Genomic DNA, 17,691 nt, shown 5'->3' on the forward strand with positions numbered 1-17,691 from the left:
TTTATGTTGCCCGTTCTTTGTAATGCATTTCTGACAAATCATCAGTTCTAAATGAATGTATTATAGTGCTGCGCTTTTTAAGTGGATACAGATAGTTTACGAGTATGCTTGAGAATATATTGCCTCATCACGAACGTAATTAAAATAAAACCAACTACAATCATATTGTCTGAGAGATAGGGGCTGATAGGCCCAAAAAAAAGAGAAAGGTTGATGATCATTGCGTGTTCACACTACTTCAGGTTTTTTCGACCCATATTGTGTGAGTTCATCCACGTAATCTCATTAAACGGCTTTTTGCATTGACACCATCTTATTAGATATGCTCAGATCAGGGTATAAACCTTATGAGGACTCATGGAATTGTGTTACATATATTACACTTAGACCAATGCATGTCATAGGCTACTAATATAGACTGAGGCTCAACGAGAGTTGTGAAATATTTTATGAATCTTCTTATTTCAATATAAATTCAATCTTAATAAATGAATGAAAGTCAAATGCAATATAATGAAGCTGGCGCACTATTGGGTGCCTCCAATGGACCTGTAAAATTAAGTAGTTTTACTTTTACTTTCCTATTGTTGTCTTTGCTGCTTTTATGCATTTATTATATTGTACGTGACGATGATCCGGAGAATGAGGCTTTACATATACAGTTTTGTGGGTGACATGTATAACATGGGCATGGGATTGCTGAGCTCATTCAAGTAAGTGTATTTACCATGGCGACACGAAAAGGCAGACGTCAAATATTGATTACTTTGCTCTTACTCAATGGCCCATGGCTATTATTTTTACAGAACTATTTGTAATGCAGTTAGATAGGTGCGAAATAATTATTTTGGGACATTGTCCAATGACCCATAGCCAAAAGACACCTACAGTGCATCAGTCAAATGTAGAATAACCCATCTTGAAGGGGTTGTGCAGCCAGTACATATTTCTGACCTATCCTCAGCAAAGGTCATCAATATCTGCTTCCTCTTCAAGATTACATTCACTTGCAGAAGCGGCACAGTGTAATTACGAGTGTTCGTCCCATTCAAGTGAATTACACTGCACTGCCAATACTTCACAGACAAAGCACAGTGGAATCTAGAAGAGGGGGTAGAGCTCATACAATTGGCGAGGGTGCTGTTAGGCAGACCGCACCAATTAGATATTGATGACCTATCCTGAGGATAGGTCATCAATATGTACTGTCTGCACAACCCCTTTAAGTGTATTATTACTATGGTAGATTCTAAGTACTTATCAACAGTATTAGTAAGGCCCCAGACCATTCTGCCAGTCCCCTTCTGTCAAGCAATTATAAAGAATTTTATTTTTTGATAACTTATCTACTATTTTTTTCAAGGTATTCCTCCGATGAGTGGCACAGGCACATTACAGATCTATTTGCTGGATATAAATGATAACGCTCCTCAAGTCTTTCCAAGAGAAGTGGAAATTTGTGAACGACCAGATCCAAATGCAATTAATATCACAGCAGTAGATGCTGACATAAACCCTAATGCCGGACCATTCATCTTTGAACTCCCATTCAGCCCATTGGATATTAAGAAGAACTGGACCATTACTCGAATCAATGGTATGTAGCTGCGTTTATACTATGTACCTGCGTTTTAGTGGGTATTGGCACAGTATGTGAAAATCCAGCACAGGCCAGACCGTCTTTATTCCAGCATTTTGAAATCTGCAGATAAGCAGAAGTCTTCATAAGCAGAATCTAAACTTCCCCTTTCTCAAGAGCAGTGTGGGTTAAAACACAAAATAGTGATTAGGGGGTTTGATATACCTGCTTCCACAAAATACTGATTAAGGGGTTTGATATACCTGCTTCCTCAAAATATTGATTGAGGCCTGCAATATACCTGCTTCCACAGAATACTGATTAAAGGGATTGATATACCTGCTTCCGCCAAATATTGATTGAGGCCTGCGATATACCTGCTTCCACAAAATACTGATTAAGGGGTTTGATATACTTGCTTCCACAAAATACTGATTGAGGGCTGCGATATACCTGCTTCCACAAAATACTGATTGAGGGCTGTGATATACCTGCTTCCACAAAATAATGATTAAGGGGTTCGATAAACGTTTTTTCACCAAATATTGATTGAGCCCTGCGATACACCTGTTTCCACAAAATTATGATTGAAGGGTTCGATATAACTCTTTCCACCAAATATTGATTGAGGCCTGCAATATAATTGCTTCCACAAAATAATGATTAAGTGGATTGATATACCTGTTTCCACCAAATATTGATTGAGGCCTGCAATATACCTGCTTCTGCAAACTACCGTTTAAGGGGTTTGATATACCTGCTTCCACCAAATATTGATTATGGCCTGTGATATACATGCTTCCACCAAATATTCATTAAGAGGTTTGCTATACCTATTTCCACCAAATATTGATTGAGGGTTGCGATATATCTGCTTCCACAAAATATTGATTATTAGGATTGATATACCTGTGTCCACCAAATATTGATTGAGGTCTGCGATATTCCTGCTTCCACAAAATACTGATTAAGGGGATTTATATACCTCCTTCCACCAAATATTGATCAAGGGCTGCAATATATCTGCTTCCACAAAATACTGATTAAGAGGATTGATATACCTGCTTCCACCAAATATTGATTGAGGCCTGCGATATACCTGCTTCTACAAAATTCTGATTAAGGGGTTCGATATACCTCTTTCCACCAAATATTAATTGAGGCCTGCAATATAACTGCTTCTACAAAATACTGATTAAGGGGATTGATATACCTGTTACCACCAAATATTTATTGAGGCCTGCAAGATACCTGCTTCCACAAAATACTGATTAAGGGGGTTTAATATACCTACTTCCACAAAATACTGCTTGAGGCCTGCGATATACCTGCTTCCACAAAAAACAGATTAAGGGCTTCGATATACCTGTTTTCACCAAATATTGATTGAGGCCTGCGATATACCTGCTTCCACAAAATACTGATTAAGGGGTTCGATATGCCTGTTTCCACCAAATATTGATTGAGACCTGCGATATACCTGCTTGCACAAATACTGCTCTTCTCTAGGGACTTAGGCACATGGTCATTTTGAAAATGACAGGCAGAGGAAGAGGCAGAGGCAGGCCGTTTCGCAGGGTTGGTAGTGGTCGGGCAGGTGCTCCAGGCTGGAGCCTAACTGGGAAGTTGCAGAAGGCGCATGCGATTACTTCAAAGGACGAACCAGAGTTTGTTGAGTGGCCCATTCAGCCTTCCGCTTCTGCACCCTCCTCATCCTCTGTATCTGCACCATCCTCACTCTCTGCTGCGTGCACCCCCAAAGACACCACCACCACCATAGCCCCTCCAATTATTTTCCCATCCATTCTCAGACCTTACCGATGCACAGCCATTCTTGACATTGGATGAGGAATAGGAGGTAGCAGCGGCTGCCACCCAGCGGTCTGACTACAGTACCCAGCCCAAGAAGGGAGGTCCCCGCTGTTGCTGCCTACTCCAAGATCTCAAATGTCAGTGGTGGTGTAGATGACAATGATGACCTGTCAATAGACGTCACGTGGGTGCCCACAAGAGAGGAAGAGGAGGGGAGTTCAGAGGGAGAGACGGAGCAGCTGAGAGGGAGTAGAAGCAGGCAGAGCTCGCAGGGCACAGGAGACAAAAAGCAGATTGCAAATATATCTCCAGCATGCACAGTCACTTCTGGTGCTCCCAGGACGCCGTCACATCGCTCCGCAGTGTGGGATTTTTTTTAACGTGTCAGCTGCTGACAATATTGTTGCCATCTGCGGCCTGAGCTGTCAACGCATAAGTCGCGGTAAACCCAACCATAGGGACGACCGCCTTAAGAAGGCACCTGGCCTCCTATCACCGAGCCCAGCGGAAGCAACGCCTAAGAACCCACAAAGACACTCTCCCGTCGCTCCACGTCCTGCCTCTTCTACTTCTCATCTTTCCTCCCATTTGTCCTCCACTCCACCTTCCATCATGCCATCGTCACGTTTATCTGGCAGAAGGCAGGCTTCCGTGGCCCAAATATTCGAGCGTAAAAAGTTGATGACGCCGGATAACCCTCTTGCCCAACGGCTGAACCGCTGACTTGTCAGACCTGCTAGCCCGCCAACTACTGCCATATAAACTGGTGGACTCTGAGGCCTTTTGAAAATTTGTGGCCATTGGCACACTGCAATGGAAGGTCCCCGGAAGGAAATATTTCTCCCAGAAGGGCATCCCAGAGCTATATGGCCACGTTCAGCGACAAGTGAATATATCTTTGGCACACATCGTCTGTGCCAAGATACATCTGACCACAGACACGTGGTCTAGCAAACACGGGCAGGTAAGGTACATAACTTTTACTGCTCTCTGGGTGAACCTTCTGACGGCTGTCAAGCATCTAACCCGCGGCTCCCGTGTGGATTTGGTGTTACTGCCTCTTCTTCTCCTCCTCCTCCATCCTCCTTCTCCTCCTCGGCTGACTCCTCCTTTTCCACTGCTACCACTTCTTCCGCTGCGCCCCCAAGCTCCCCAGAACCTATTTGACGTGCCAGGTGAGACATTGCCATGCTGTGCTGCATCGGTCCTGCACTGCTTTCAGCTCTGCGGTCACAGGCCGATCAGTGGCTAACCCTGCTCAATTTGACAGTTGGTAAAGTGGTGTGCGACAACGGTGACAATCTGCGGAGCTCGCTGAAACAGGGCAAAATGACACACGTGCCGTGCATGGCACACGTCCTGAACTTATTTGTGCACCGATTCGTTGCCAAATGCCCCGGGGTCCAAGACGTCTTGCGGCAGGACAGAAAAATCTCTGGCCATTTTATAAGATCTTGCAAGGCCATGGCTCGCCTTGCTGATGTTCAGCGGTGACACCCCCTGCCCGTCTGATGTCTGATTTGTGACAGCCCGGCGCTCTAGAACTCTACCTTGTATATGCTTGATAGGCTGCTCCAGCAGCAACTTGCCATTAACGACTACCTGTACGAACTCTGCAGCAGGACAGGTTCTGGCGAGCTTGGTTTCTTTTCACTGCGCCAGTGGCTGCTCATGCGCGACGCATACAGTCTTCTGCGGCCATTTGATGAGATCACTAAACTGGTCAGTCGCAGCCAGGGCGCCATCAGTGACATCGAACCTTACGCCTTCTTTCTGGAGCGTGCATTGCGTTGTGTCATTGATCAAGCCGTCGAGGAGCAGGAAGATGAGGAAGTCACAATGCTGAATGAATTCCCTGTGGGGGCTACTCTATCTGAGACAAGTCAGCAGGAGTCTAAAGAGGATTCAGAGGAGGATGGTGGCTGGGGGGAGGAGGAGGAGCAAGAAGAGCAGGCTTTGAGGCGTACTTTAAACTTTTCTGGGATCCCTGGTGTTGTCCATGGCTGGGGGGGGGGGGGGGACCGAGGACGACATTCTCCTGGGTGATGAGCAGGAGCCAGGGTGCTCCACCGTTTCCAATTGAGTGAAAATGGGGTCCTTCATGCTCCAGTGTTTGAAGAGGGACCCCCGTATAAAAGCATAAAGGGCAAGGACCAGTATTGGGTGGCAACGTACTTAGACCCCCCGGTACAAACACAAAATGCCGGACATGTTACCAGCATCACAGAGGGCTGTTGGAATCAAGCATTTCCAGGCCTTGCTGCGAGAGATGCTGCATTCTGCTGTTGCGGGCTCTGGCAGAGGAATTTTTACCCACATCGAAACAGGTGCGGGTACCAATCCTATTGCGCCTACAAGAAGATTGCGGTTTGAAGATGTGTTGGTCACTTTGGATATGAGATCATTCTTACAGACAACCCATCGTTAGCCACCCTCCGGATCCCATCTGAGGGAACGCCTAGACCAACAGGTGTCCAACTACATTGGGTTAATGGCCAATGTGGGCGCTCTGAGTAGCCAGGAACCCCTGGACTACTGGGTGTGCAGGCTTGACCTGTGGCCAGAGCTGGCACAATTTGCCATGAAACTCTTGGCTTGCCCCTCGTCGAGTGTCCGAAAGGATGTTCAGCGCAGCAGGGGGATCATGACCGTTAAGTGCACTCGCCTAGCTAATTCTAAATTCTAAAAATGAATGAGGCATGAATCTCTGAGGAATTCAACACCTGTGACGACCACGTGTAATTGAATTTCCTCATGCCAGCCCACACATATCCGCCACCAGCCAGAACAAAGAATGGTCCTTGTCCTATGTATATACAGCAGCATAAAAGTCCTTTTCTGTCAGATTAATGGCTAGTTTTTGGGGCCTGTACTCCAGTGGCCTACATTTAAATGTATCCAGTGACCTCCTAATGTACATCCAGCCACATAATCACAAGTTCTTTTCTGTCGGGTGAATGCCTAATTTCTGGGGCCTGTACTGGCCTACAGTAAATTTTTTATCCAGTGACCGCCTAATGTACTTCCAGCTACATTATTACAAGTTCTTTTCTGTCAGGTGAATGCCTAATTATTGGGGCCTGTACTCCAGTGGCCTAAAATAAAAAAATTCTAGGCTCCAGCAGGGCACATTTTTGAGCGTTTCCCTTTAAGATGCATAAAAATGGCCCCTGGTTAAAATACATATTTTTTGTGGGAATTTTTGCAACTGATCCCCCTCTGGTATGTCACTGTCCATGTTGTGGGACTATTTGTGCACTTCTGGTAAGTATTTGGTGGATGCAAATATGACCTGAAGGTTTTCCAGGTTCGCCTGCCATTGAAGTCAATGGGGCCCGCCGCGAACGCGCGATTCTCTAACATTTGATCGCCAACTTGCGTTTGCGAACTGTCCCGGCCGATGTTCGTCCATCACTAATTATAAGCATTAATGTCATTTATTTTTAAGAATTCATCTAAACCCTTTTTAAAACTGTTCCTGCTGTGACCATGTCCTGAGGAAGTCTATTCCACAGATACACAGTTCTTACAGTAAAGAAGCTTTGACGCTTCTGGAGACTGAACTTTTTCTTCTCCAGTCAGAGGCAGTGCCACCTTGTCTTTTGAAAGCATTTGACATGGAACAGTTTTTCACCATATTTTTTGTATGGCCCATTAATATATTTGTATAGTTTAATAATGTCCCCCCTCCCCCCACCTTAGACGTCTCTTCTCAAGACTAAATACATTTAATTATTTTAATATTACTTCATAACTAAGACCCTCCATGCCCCTTATAAGTTTAGTTGCTCTTCTCTGTACTTTTCCAGCTGCAGAGCGTCCTTTCTCTGGACTGGTGCTCAGAACTAAACTGCATATTTCAGATGAGGCCTCACCAACGCTTTGTATTCTCCTTATCTGATTTTAAAGATTACCTTTCACTGGTCCTAACATTCCAATACTATTACCTGGCAGTGTAGGGCTTTATTAGAAGATGTAAGGGCACTTTTTCTATTTCAGCTTGGCTGCTCTGTTCCCTTGCTGTGCTCCCTGTTCACTTTTGACTCCTTGTGTACTAATTAGCAGCATCGGTACAGGGAGGAGGAGACGACCGGGTTTCTCGCAGCGGACAGCGTCACCGACAGGGAGAAAAAAATGCTCACCTTCTCCCTGGCTGTGACGCTCTCTGCTGCGATTGGTCAGCTCACAGACAGGGAAGAGAAGATGCCCCTTGAGAAATCCGGCTGTCTGCTCCTCCCTGTACTAATGCTGCTAATTAGCATACAGGGTGGCAAAAGTGAACAGGGAGCACAGCGAGGGAATGGAGCAGCCGAGCTGAAAACAAAAAAGCTCCCTGACATCTAATAAAGCCCTACACTGCCTGGTAATAATATTGGAATGCTAGGACCAGTGAAAGGTCCTCTTTAAAGGGATTCCCTGGGAATTAAGAAAATGAAAATACTTAAATATTACTTTATTATAAATATATTCCCAAATACCTTTCATTAGTCATAATGGCTCATTTGTCTGGGGAGCAATCATTAAGAGAAACAAATTGGCCGCTGTCCTATCAGTACACACAAAACCTGTCCTAATCATACAGGAGGACAAGTTACTTCTCAACACTGAGATAAAGAGCTGCCTCATCCTCTTCTCTGAGTGTCAGGGATTACGATCCTGAATACAGTTTAATATGATATTTAGATGAATCTCTGTAGGAATGCATGAGCAGTGTTTGCTCTAAGCCTTGGCAGCTACTGAGCGGGGTCGGCTCAGAGCTGGGCACAGCGCCATCAAAGGTGGGCGATAGGAAAAGATAATTGTCACATTGAATAGTCTATCTACACGGTGTAGACTGTATAGAGATATAGGCTGTATATAGGTGTAGACTATATATAGAAATAGGCTGTATATAGGTATAGTCAGTATATAGTTGTAGGCTGTATATAGGTATAGGCTGTACATAGGTGTAGACCATGGGTGTCAAACATGCGGCCCGCAATGAATATCTTTGCGGCCTGGCAAAGATGCAGCATCGCTATGTATGAGCCGGGAGAGAGGAGGGGCTGGAGTCCGTAACTAGGGGCGGGGCCCGGTGCAGTCACTGTACTCTTACACCGGGCCCCGCCGCTCACCAAAGTATTTATAAACGTGAATCCTTATCCTGTTATTAAGTTGAACTAACGCTGCGCTCTCCCATGTTCCCCTGTATCCCCATAGCACTTACTTAAGCTTCAATAGCAGGCAGAGCGGACGGCACCAGTAACGTCACTCACTGATGTTGAGCGCCTGCTCCGCCCACTTTATGAATGAAGCAGGGGGAGCAGACGCGCGACGTCAGTGAGTGACGTTACTGGTGCCGTCCGCTCTGCCTGCTATGGAAGCGTGTTCGTAAGTGCTGTTTGGATACAGGGGAACATGGGAGAGCGCAGCGTTAGTTCAACTTAATAACAGGATAAGGATTCACGTTTATAAATACTTCGGTGAGCAGAGGGCTGGTGTATTGGGGGACACTGTTATGAGGGGGATCTGTGGATGACATATAGCAGTGTCATCCACAGATCCCCCCATAACAGTTCCATCCACAGATCCCCCCACCTCATAACAATGCCATCCACAGATATCCCACCCCATAGCAGTACCATCCACAGATATCCCACCCCATAACAGTTCCATCCACAGATCCCCCACCTCATAACAATGCCATCCACAGATCCCCCATAACAGCACCATCCACAGATCCCCCACCCCATAACAATGCCATCCACAGATATCCCACCCCATAGCAGTACCATCCACAGATCCCCATAACAGTGCCATCCACAGATCCCCCATAACAGTGCCATCCACAGATCCCCCATAACAGTGCCATCCACAGATCCCCCATAACAGTGCCATCCACAGATCCCCATAACAGCGCCATCCACAGATCCCCCATAACAGCACCATCCACAGATCCCCCATAACAGCGCCATCCACAGATCCCCCATAACAGTGCCATCCACAGATCCCCCATAACAGTGCCATCCACAGATCCCCCATAACAGTGCCATCCACAGATCCCCCATAACAGTGCCATCCACAGGTCCCCCATAACAGTGCCATCCACAGATCCCCCACATGACAGTGCGTCATCCACAGATCCCCCATAATAGTGTCATGCACAGACCACCATTAATTCAAAGCCCACCAAAAGCACAACTTTTGGTTAAAAATATTTTTTTCTTATTTTCCTCCTCAAAAACCTAGGTGCGCCTTATAGTGAAGTTTAATATTTGTATATATATATAGGTCTCACTTGTGTTATTGGGCAACGGGATGTTGGGGGTCAGCAGTCATGAAACAACAATGTTGTTCTATGAAAATGTACGATTTCTTTTTTTTTTTTTGATGCGGCCCACATAAACTTAAATTTTGTTTTTTTGGCCCATGTTAGCCTTTGAGTTTGACATGCTTGGTGTAGACTGTATATGGGTATAGGCTGTATATAGGTATAGGCTGTATATAGGTGGAGGGCATGCTGCTGCAGAACACAAGGGGTTAAACAGCTGGCAGGAACACACTATCCAAGTGATAGACTATCAATGGGATGGTGTGTTCCTGCCAGTGGTTTAACCCCTTTTGTTTTGCAGCAGCATGTCCTCCAGGTCTGTACCCAGACTCCCCAGCATACTATGTATCAGACGCGGCAGGCAGCTCTCAAGATGGAGTCTAGCTTTTAAGATGGCGCCGCCTCCACGTTACCTCTCCTTGTGCACTGCTGTTCAGTCCTCCTCTTCGGTCAGAAAAAGAAGGAGGAGGCAGCAGTAGCGTGGGAATATGTAATTGGTGGTGTCCCGCTTACAACGCACACAGAGGAAGAACTCATCAATACTGTGGGGTGGCAAGTGTGGGCATTTTGCAAGCAGTGTGAGTGGGCGCTGAGCGGACTTATTAAACTTGTGAGCGGGGGCACAATAATTGCTGCGCGGCCGCTCACCCGCGCAGCTTAGAGGGAACACTGGTCATGAGGAGACAAGAAGTACAGAGAGGAGGTATAGATGTTGCTAATGAGCAGCAGCACTTGTATGCAGTCTCCATTACCACAGCCTCACATTACCATAGTCTGTCCTGTCCATCCTTTCTGTACTTCATGTCTCCTCATGAACTCCATTCCCACAAAGATTCAGCTAAATATCATATTAAACTGTATTCAGGATCATAATCCCTGACATGTAGAGCAGGGGGGAAGATGAGGCAGCTTTTTACCTCAGTATTGTGAAGTAACTTGTCCTCCTGTGTGATTAGAAAAAAATGGCAAATAGGGAGAGAAGGCTCTCATAGGGTGAGTATGTCAGATTACAGTGCTTTCTTATAGGGGAGATGGTATGCTCACCTATTGGTGTTGCACCAAATTGGGCGCAACCACAATAAAAGTCAAATGAAGATAGTTACTGGTTGGTGCAGCCAAACTTGTCCGATAACCTTGTGCGGGAGCCAATCCTCCAGTCGGGTGAATAGGAATATTAACGAAATGCTGGACCATAAGAGTCAAGCGAGTTTGAGGACAACACAGGGCGCAGAACCACAACCACGAGTCAAGTAAGTTCTGATTTATTCAAAGACGATGCGTTTCGGGGTGCATGACCCCTTTATCAAGTCTAAAAAATAATAACTATAATATATATATGTACAGTCAGGTCCATAAATATCTATACACCACCTTCAATGGATTCTAAATAAAAACTGGCAAGATGTGCTTTAACTGCAGACTGTCAGCTTTAATTTGAGGGTATTTACATCCACATCAGGTGAACGGTGTAGGAATTACAACAGTTTGCATATGTGCCTCCCACTTGTTAAGGGACCAAAAGTAATGGGACAATTGGCTTCTCAGCTGTTCCATGGTCAGGTGTGTGTTATTCCCTCATTATCCCAATGGCTGCCAATGGAACTGGTTCTCTTGTATTTATTGATGATATGACTGCTGACAAAAGCAGCAGGATGAATTCTGAAGTGTTTCGGGAAATATTATCTGCTCATATTCAGCCAAATGCTTCAGAACTCATTGGATGGCGCTTCACAGTGCAGATGGACAATGACCCAAAGCAGACTGCAAAAGCAACCAAAGAGTTTTTTAAGGGAAAGAAGTGGAATGTTATGCAATGGCCAAGTCAATCACCTGACCTGAATCCGATTGAGCATGCATTTCACTTGCTGAAGACAAAACTGAAGGGAAAATGCCCCAAGAACAAGCAGGAACTGAAGACAGTTGCAGTAGAGGCCTGGCAGAGCATCACCAGGGATGAAACCCAGCGTCTGGTGATGTCTATGCGTTCCAGACTTCAGGCAAGTATTAAAAAGTAAAAGTTTGATGATTATTATTCTTAACCTGATTTGGATGTAAATACCCTCAAAATAAAGCTGACAGTCTGCAGTTAAAGCACATCTTGTTCATTTAATTTCAAATCCATTGTGGTGGCGTGTAGAGCTAAAAATGTTAGAATTGTGTCGATGTCCCAATATTTTTGGACCTGACTGTGTGTACATCAAAAGAAAAAGTGTAACTCTGTATGAAAAGAAGAAAAATATAAATACAAATGCATAAATTAATATGGTGTGGATACATATGCCAATACATCCATATTAAATGGGGATAAATACCTAAATGATGTGGTGTAAATGCATATACACCCATATAAAAACTATATAGAATATATATAAAATATGTACATATTGTAAGAAGGAACAAGGGGCCATCATTGATGGTCAGTATGTGTTACCGAGGTTCCTGGCCTCTGTGAGGTAAGAGCCGGTTTTTCTCAAGCGTCAGTATTGCAGATTGCAGTCTGACACTTCAGCTGTTTAGTATGGCTGTAAAGCTGATCCGGGACGGTTTTTACTAGGAGTAGTCAAAGTGCTGGGTGGGTGGCTTCTCCCCACGTTCCAGGCCAGGTCTTGGCAGGCTTAAAAAGCAGTCAGCACTATCAGGTGGTGTGGATTTGACCTCCATCTGACAGTGAAGCTGTGGAGTCCTCTGTGCTGAAGGCTGAAGACTGCAAACAAGCGTGCAGGCCTCCTGGAAGAGGCCAGTGAACTTTTCTGTGGCTGAGCATTCAGCCGGGTGTGAACTGACACCTAGGATTCCAGGTGAACACTGTTTTGTTTTGCTGTGTATGAACAAGCACCAAGACTGTTATGTTTTGCTGAGTGTGAATAAAACACTGAAGTTTGATTTACAATCTGGTTCCTTGCCTCTATACTGCGTCCGCTAACCTGTCTACCAGAGCAAAGTGATTCAACTGACGGATGTGTTAAAAACATTTATTCTCAAAATTTTCGTTTAGGCCATACGGTTCAAGGGTCTGTAATTTGAAGATCCAGAACATCTCTCTTTTTTGTAGCGTCCTGAACCTATCAGAATGAGTATCATTAAATAGTTCAATACAGCTCGTCCTAATAGCACAGCAGCGGCATATAACCCCACCATTAGCGGACCGCCCAATCAGCTCTTCCCCCTCCTCCCACACCTTCCTCTTATCTTCCGGTAGCAAGCAAGCACGCACTGTGTGTACAGCGAACGCGCCACGTGCCGGCACGCAGCGGCCGTGCATTTGGTCCAGCTGATTACAGTAAGGTACAGTCCTCTTCCTTTCAAACCAAATTAATTCCAATATTTACAGAGTTGTTTCTGTCCCTAGGGATCATATAGAAGTAATTGTATCATAAATACCATTATATCTTAATTTTAATAAACAACATTATCTCCCTGCACATACACTAGGATTTCACACTGGAACACCTCTTTTGACCACACCAATGTAATATTGGCCCCTAGAGGTTATTCTCTCATCTGTATCAAGTGCAGTTAATTTTATTTATACTCACTTTTTATTGCTAACTAATTGCTTTTACGCCTTCATACTATATTACATTTTATATGGATGCATTTATTTCATTATTTGTTGACTTTTTCCATATGTACATATTTTATATAAATATTCTATATATTTTTTATATGGGTGTATATGCATTTACACCACATCCATTTAGGTATTTATCCCCATTTAATATGGATGTATTGGCATATGTATCCACACCATATTCATTTATGCATTTGTATTTATATTTTTCTTCTTTTCATACGGAGTTACACTTTTTCTTTTGATGTACATACATATACATATTATATTTATTATTTTCTAGGCTTGATAAAAGGGGTCATGCACCCCGAAACGCGTCGTCCTTGAATAAATCAGAACTTACTTGACTCGTGGTTGTGGTTCTGCGCCCTGTGTTGTCCTCAAACTCACTTGACTCCTATGGTCCAGCATTTCGTTAATATTCTTGAGTGATTAGGACAGGTTTTGTGTGCACTAATAGGACAGCGGACATTTTGCCTCTCCTAATGATTGTTCCCTAGACAAAATGAGCCATTATAACTAATGAAAGGTATTTGGCAATATATTTATAATAAAGTAATTTTCATTTTCTTAATTCCCGGAGAACTCCTTTAATGTAGCTGGTCAACTCAGGTTTTCATCCAGATTAACCCAATCCTCACTGAAGTCTATACACATAAGAGAGTGTCCTGGGGAAAAGTAACTACAGGGTGGGCCATTTATATGGATACACCTTAATAAAATGGGATTGGTTGGTGATATTAACTTCCTGTTTGTGGCACATTAGTATATGTGAGGGGGGAAACTTTTCAAGATGGGTGGTGACCATGGCGGCCATTTTGAAGTCTTCCATTTTGAATCCAACTTTTGTTTTTTCAATAGGAAGAGGGTCATGTGACACATCAAACTTATTGAGAATTTCACAAGAAATGGTGTGCTTGGTTTTAATGTAACTTTATTCTTTCATGAGTTATTTACAAGTTTCTGACCACTTATAAAATGGGTTCAATGTGCTGCCCATTGTGTTGGATTGTCAATGCAACCCTTTTCTCCCACTCTTCACACACTGATAGCAACACCGCAGCAGAAATGCTAGCACAGGCTTGCAGTATCCGTAGTTTCAGGTGCTGCACATCTCGTATCATCTGAAGGCAATCGTCTATGCTGTGAAGATACGAGATGTGCAGCACCTGAAACTATGGATACTGGAAGCCTGTGCTAGCATTTCTCCTGCTGTGTTGCTATCAGTGTGTGAAGAGTGGGAGAAGAGGGTTGCATTGACAATCCAACACAATGGGCAGCACATTGAACACATTTTATAAGTGGTCAGAAACTTGTAAATAACTCATGAACAAATAAAGTTACGTTAAAACCAAGCACACCATTGTTTTTATTGTGGAATTCCCAATAAGTTTGATGTATCACATGACCCTCTTCCTATTGAAAAAACAAAAGTTGGATTCAAAATGGCCGACTTCAAAATGGCCACCATGGTCACCACCCATCTTGAAAAGTTTCCCCCTCACATTTACTAATGTGCCACAAACAGGAAGTTAATATCACCATCCATTCCCATTTTATTAAGGTGTATCCATATAAATGGCCCACCCTGTAGGCTTGTTCTCTAAAACAGGTCTCCAACATTGTGCAACTAAAGCATGGGAGCCTTGGAGAAATAAAATTTCCTGCGGCGTCTGGTCAGCCCACTAATAGGACACAAACCATATTGTATCATCCTATATCCTATGCTCCAAGACGAAAGACCAACATAAACAGCTCCAATGGGAAATTTAGCTTCAATTACTGTATATGAGGGGGCTACAGATATTTTAACTCCATAATCTATTGGCTTTTGCATATCCAAACTGAATATACATTGTAAGATCTCAGAATGTTTTATATACCCTTAGAATTATATTACAAAAGAGCTAAAGTAAGAAAAGAGTTAAAGTGTAGGTTCTTTATACAAAGTCTGTTTGTTGTATATGTGATGCAGTATATTGTTTTTTTTCTCTCTTAGCCTTTGTCTATTAGACTGCTTGTATTCAGACAAATTGAACCTGCTGCTATAGTTGTATTTCTTCCCAGCACTATTAATGTTATGAACTGTGATTCTGCTGATTGCTTTGTTACCTTGTCTTTTTAATACGACATTGTATACATAGCTGTGAGAAATGATCCGCTATTGTTACTTTTATAGAAAAAGCCTTTAAGTGCAACCCAGTGCCTTTACTTTTTTTGTTATCTGCAAAATATATTACTGAGTTTTATAGAGAAATGTGCTTTCCATTTTGCAAGGGGATATTATAGCGGGTAAATAGTTGTTCTTTTTCAAAAGAACTTTGTAAAATCTTTTATGTGCAGAAACTTCTGCATTTAGGATCCTTGCAGTATAACTTGCTGCTCGCTAAACTAAGAGAATGGATGCTGTGTACCCATATAAAGACTCTGCACCAGAAACCCATTTTCTTCTTTAGTTTAGTTCTAAAACATTAAAGGATTGTTGCTGCATTGTCGATTTTGTGATACATTTGAAGCAAACCTACTTTGCAAACAGCAGGCAGCCTTTTGATAGTGCTTACCTAATTGTCAAAGGCACATTAAAAAACCCTAATTAAACTCCTGACCCAAGACCCTATACACAGTGTTTCTTAGGCCTCTTTCACACGTTTTTCACGGATCCGTTGTTCCGTTTTTTGTTTCCGTTTCTGTTCTGTTTTTCCGTATGGCATAAACAGTATACAGTAATTACATAGAAAAAATTGGGCTGGGCATAACATTTTCAATAGATGCTTCCACAAAAACGGAACGGATACGGAAGACATATGGATGCATTTCCGTATGTGTTCCTTATTTTTGGCGGACTCATTGACTTGAATGGAGCCACAGAACGTGATTTACGGGCAATAATAGGACATGTTCTATCTTTCAACGGAATGGAAATACGGAAACGGAATGCATACGGAGTACACTTTGTTTTTTTTGCGGAACCATTGAAATGATAGGTTCCGTATACGGAACCCAAAAAACGGCCCGTAAGCGGAAGAAAAAAAAAAACGATCGCGTGAAAGAGGCCTTAAGTGAATCCTTTAAAAGATACCTGCATAGTAATACAAGCCCAGTGTCAGATGTGCTCTAGTCTTCTGATTCCAATGCCGTTTCCCACATCCTGATCAGTGCCTGCATTCCAGAGTTGTTCATATTGTTGATATGCAGATGAGCTGTTTTGGTGCAACGCGTGCACTTCTTTGCACCAAAAGCTCCATTCCTTATTGCATCCAGCCCTCCCCCAGCTTGGAATGAGCGGGCCAAGCAGGGAAGATGTTATCTCGCCTGGTCCTGTGCTCTACTGCGTGAGTCGACGCTTCAACAACAATTGGCGCACAGGTAGTACAGTCCTGGTAACATAGTCATGACATTCGGCCATCCTGTTCAGCCTGTTATCCTGCAAAGTTGATCCAGAGGAACGCAAAAAAAACAAACTACTGAGGTCAAGGAGAATTTTCCTCATTTAAGGGGAAAAAATTCCTTCCCAGCAATCAGCATAACTCCCTGGATAAACGACCCCTCTCTAGTAGCTATAGCCTGTAATATTATTACACTCCAGAAATACATCCAGGCCCCTCTTGAATTCCTTTATTGTACTCACCATCACCACCTCCTCAGGCAGAGAGTTCCATAGTCTCACTGCTCTTACCGTAAAGAATCCTCTTCTATGTTTGTGTACAAACCTTCTTTCCTCCAGACACAGAGGATGTCCCCTCGTCACAGTCACAGTTCTGGGGATAAATAAATGATGGAATAGATCTCTGTACTGACCCCTGATATATTTATACAGAGGTCCAGTTATTACTTTAGTTGCCCTCCTCTGAACCCTCTCCAGCTCTGCTATATCTGCCTTGTTCACAGGAGCCCAGAACTGTACACAGTACTCCATGTGTGGTCTGACTAATTATTTGCAAAGTGGCAGTACTGGTGACATGTATTTTTCCTACCCTTGTGCCTAACCTTACATTTCTCTTCCCAAGCCTCCAATCTATCCAGATCCCTCTGTAGTAGTATACTGTTCTCTTTACACTTTACACAGTTTAGTGTCATCTGCAAAAATTTATATTTTACTATGCAAGCCTTCTACAAGATCATTAATAAATATATTGAAGAGAATAGGGCCCAATACTGACCCCTGAGGTACTCCACTAGTGACAGTGACCCAATCTGAGTGTGTAACAGTAATAACCACCCTCTGTTTTCTATCCCTCAGCCAGTTACTTACCCTCATATAGACATTTTCTCCCAGTCCAAGTATTCTCATTTTATATACTAACCTTTTATGTGGTACAGTGTCAAATGCAGTGTTTGCCAGGACTGCATACTACTGACAAAATTGGCATTTCAGGAATCGACACACACTGAAGGGCTGAAGTCTTCTGTACTAGGCAG

General features: G+C 43.5%; 1 protein-coding gene across 1 annotated transcript in view; it reads left to right on the plus strand.

Annotated features, from left to right (window-relative positions):
* CDH2 (cadherin 2) overlaps positions 1 to 17,691 on the plus strand; it is a 321,407-nt gene that overhangs the window by 284,740 nt on the left and 18,976 nt on the right. Inside the window, exon 12 of the mRNA XM_040432080.1 lies at positions 1,364 to 1,597. Within this exon, the coding sequence (XP_040288014.1) occupies positions 1,364 to 1,597 (234 nt within the window). The remainder of the gene's footprint in view (positions 1 to 1,363; positions 1,598 to 17,691) is intronic.

This window comes from Bufo bufo, chromosome 5 (assembly GCF_905171765.1).
Source record: "Bufo bufo chromosome 5, aBufBuf1.1, whole genome shotgun sequence".
Classification (NCBI taxonomy): domain Eukaryota; kingdom Metazoa; phylum Chordata; class Amphibia; order Anura; family Bufonidae; genus Bufo; species Bufo bufo.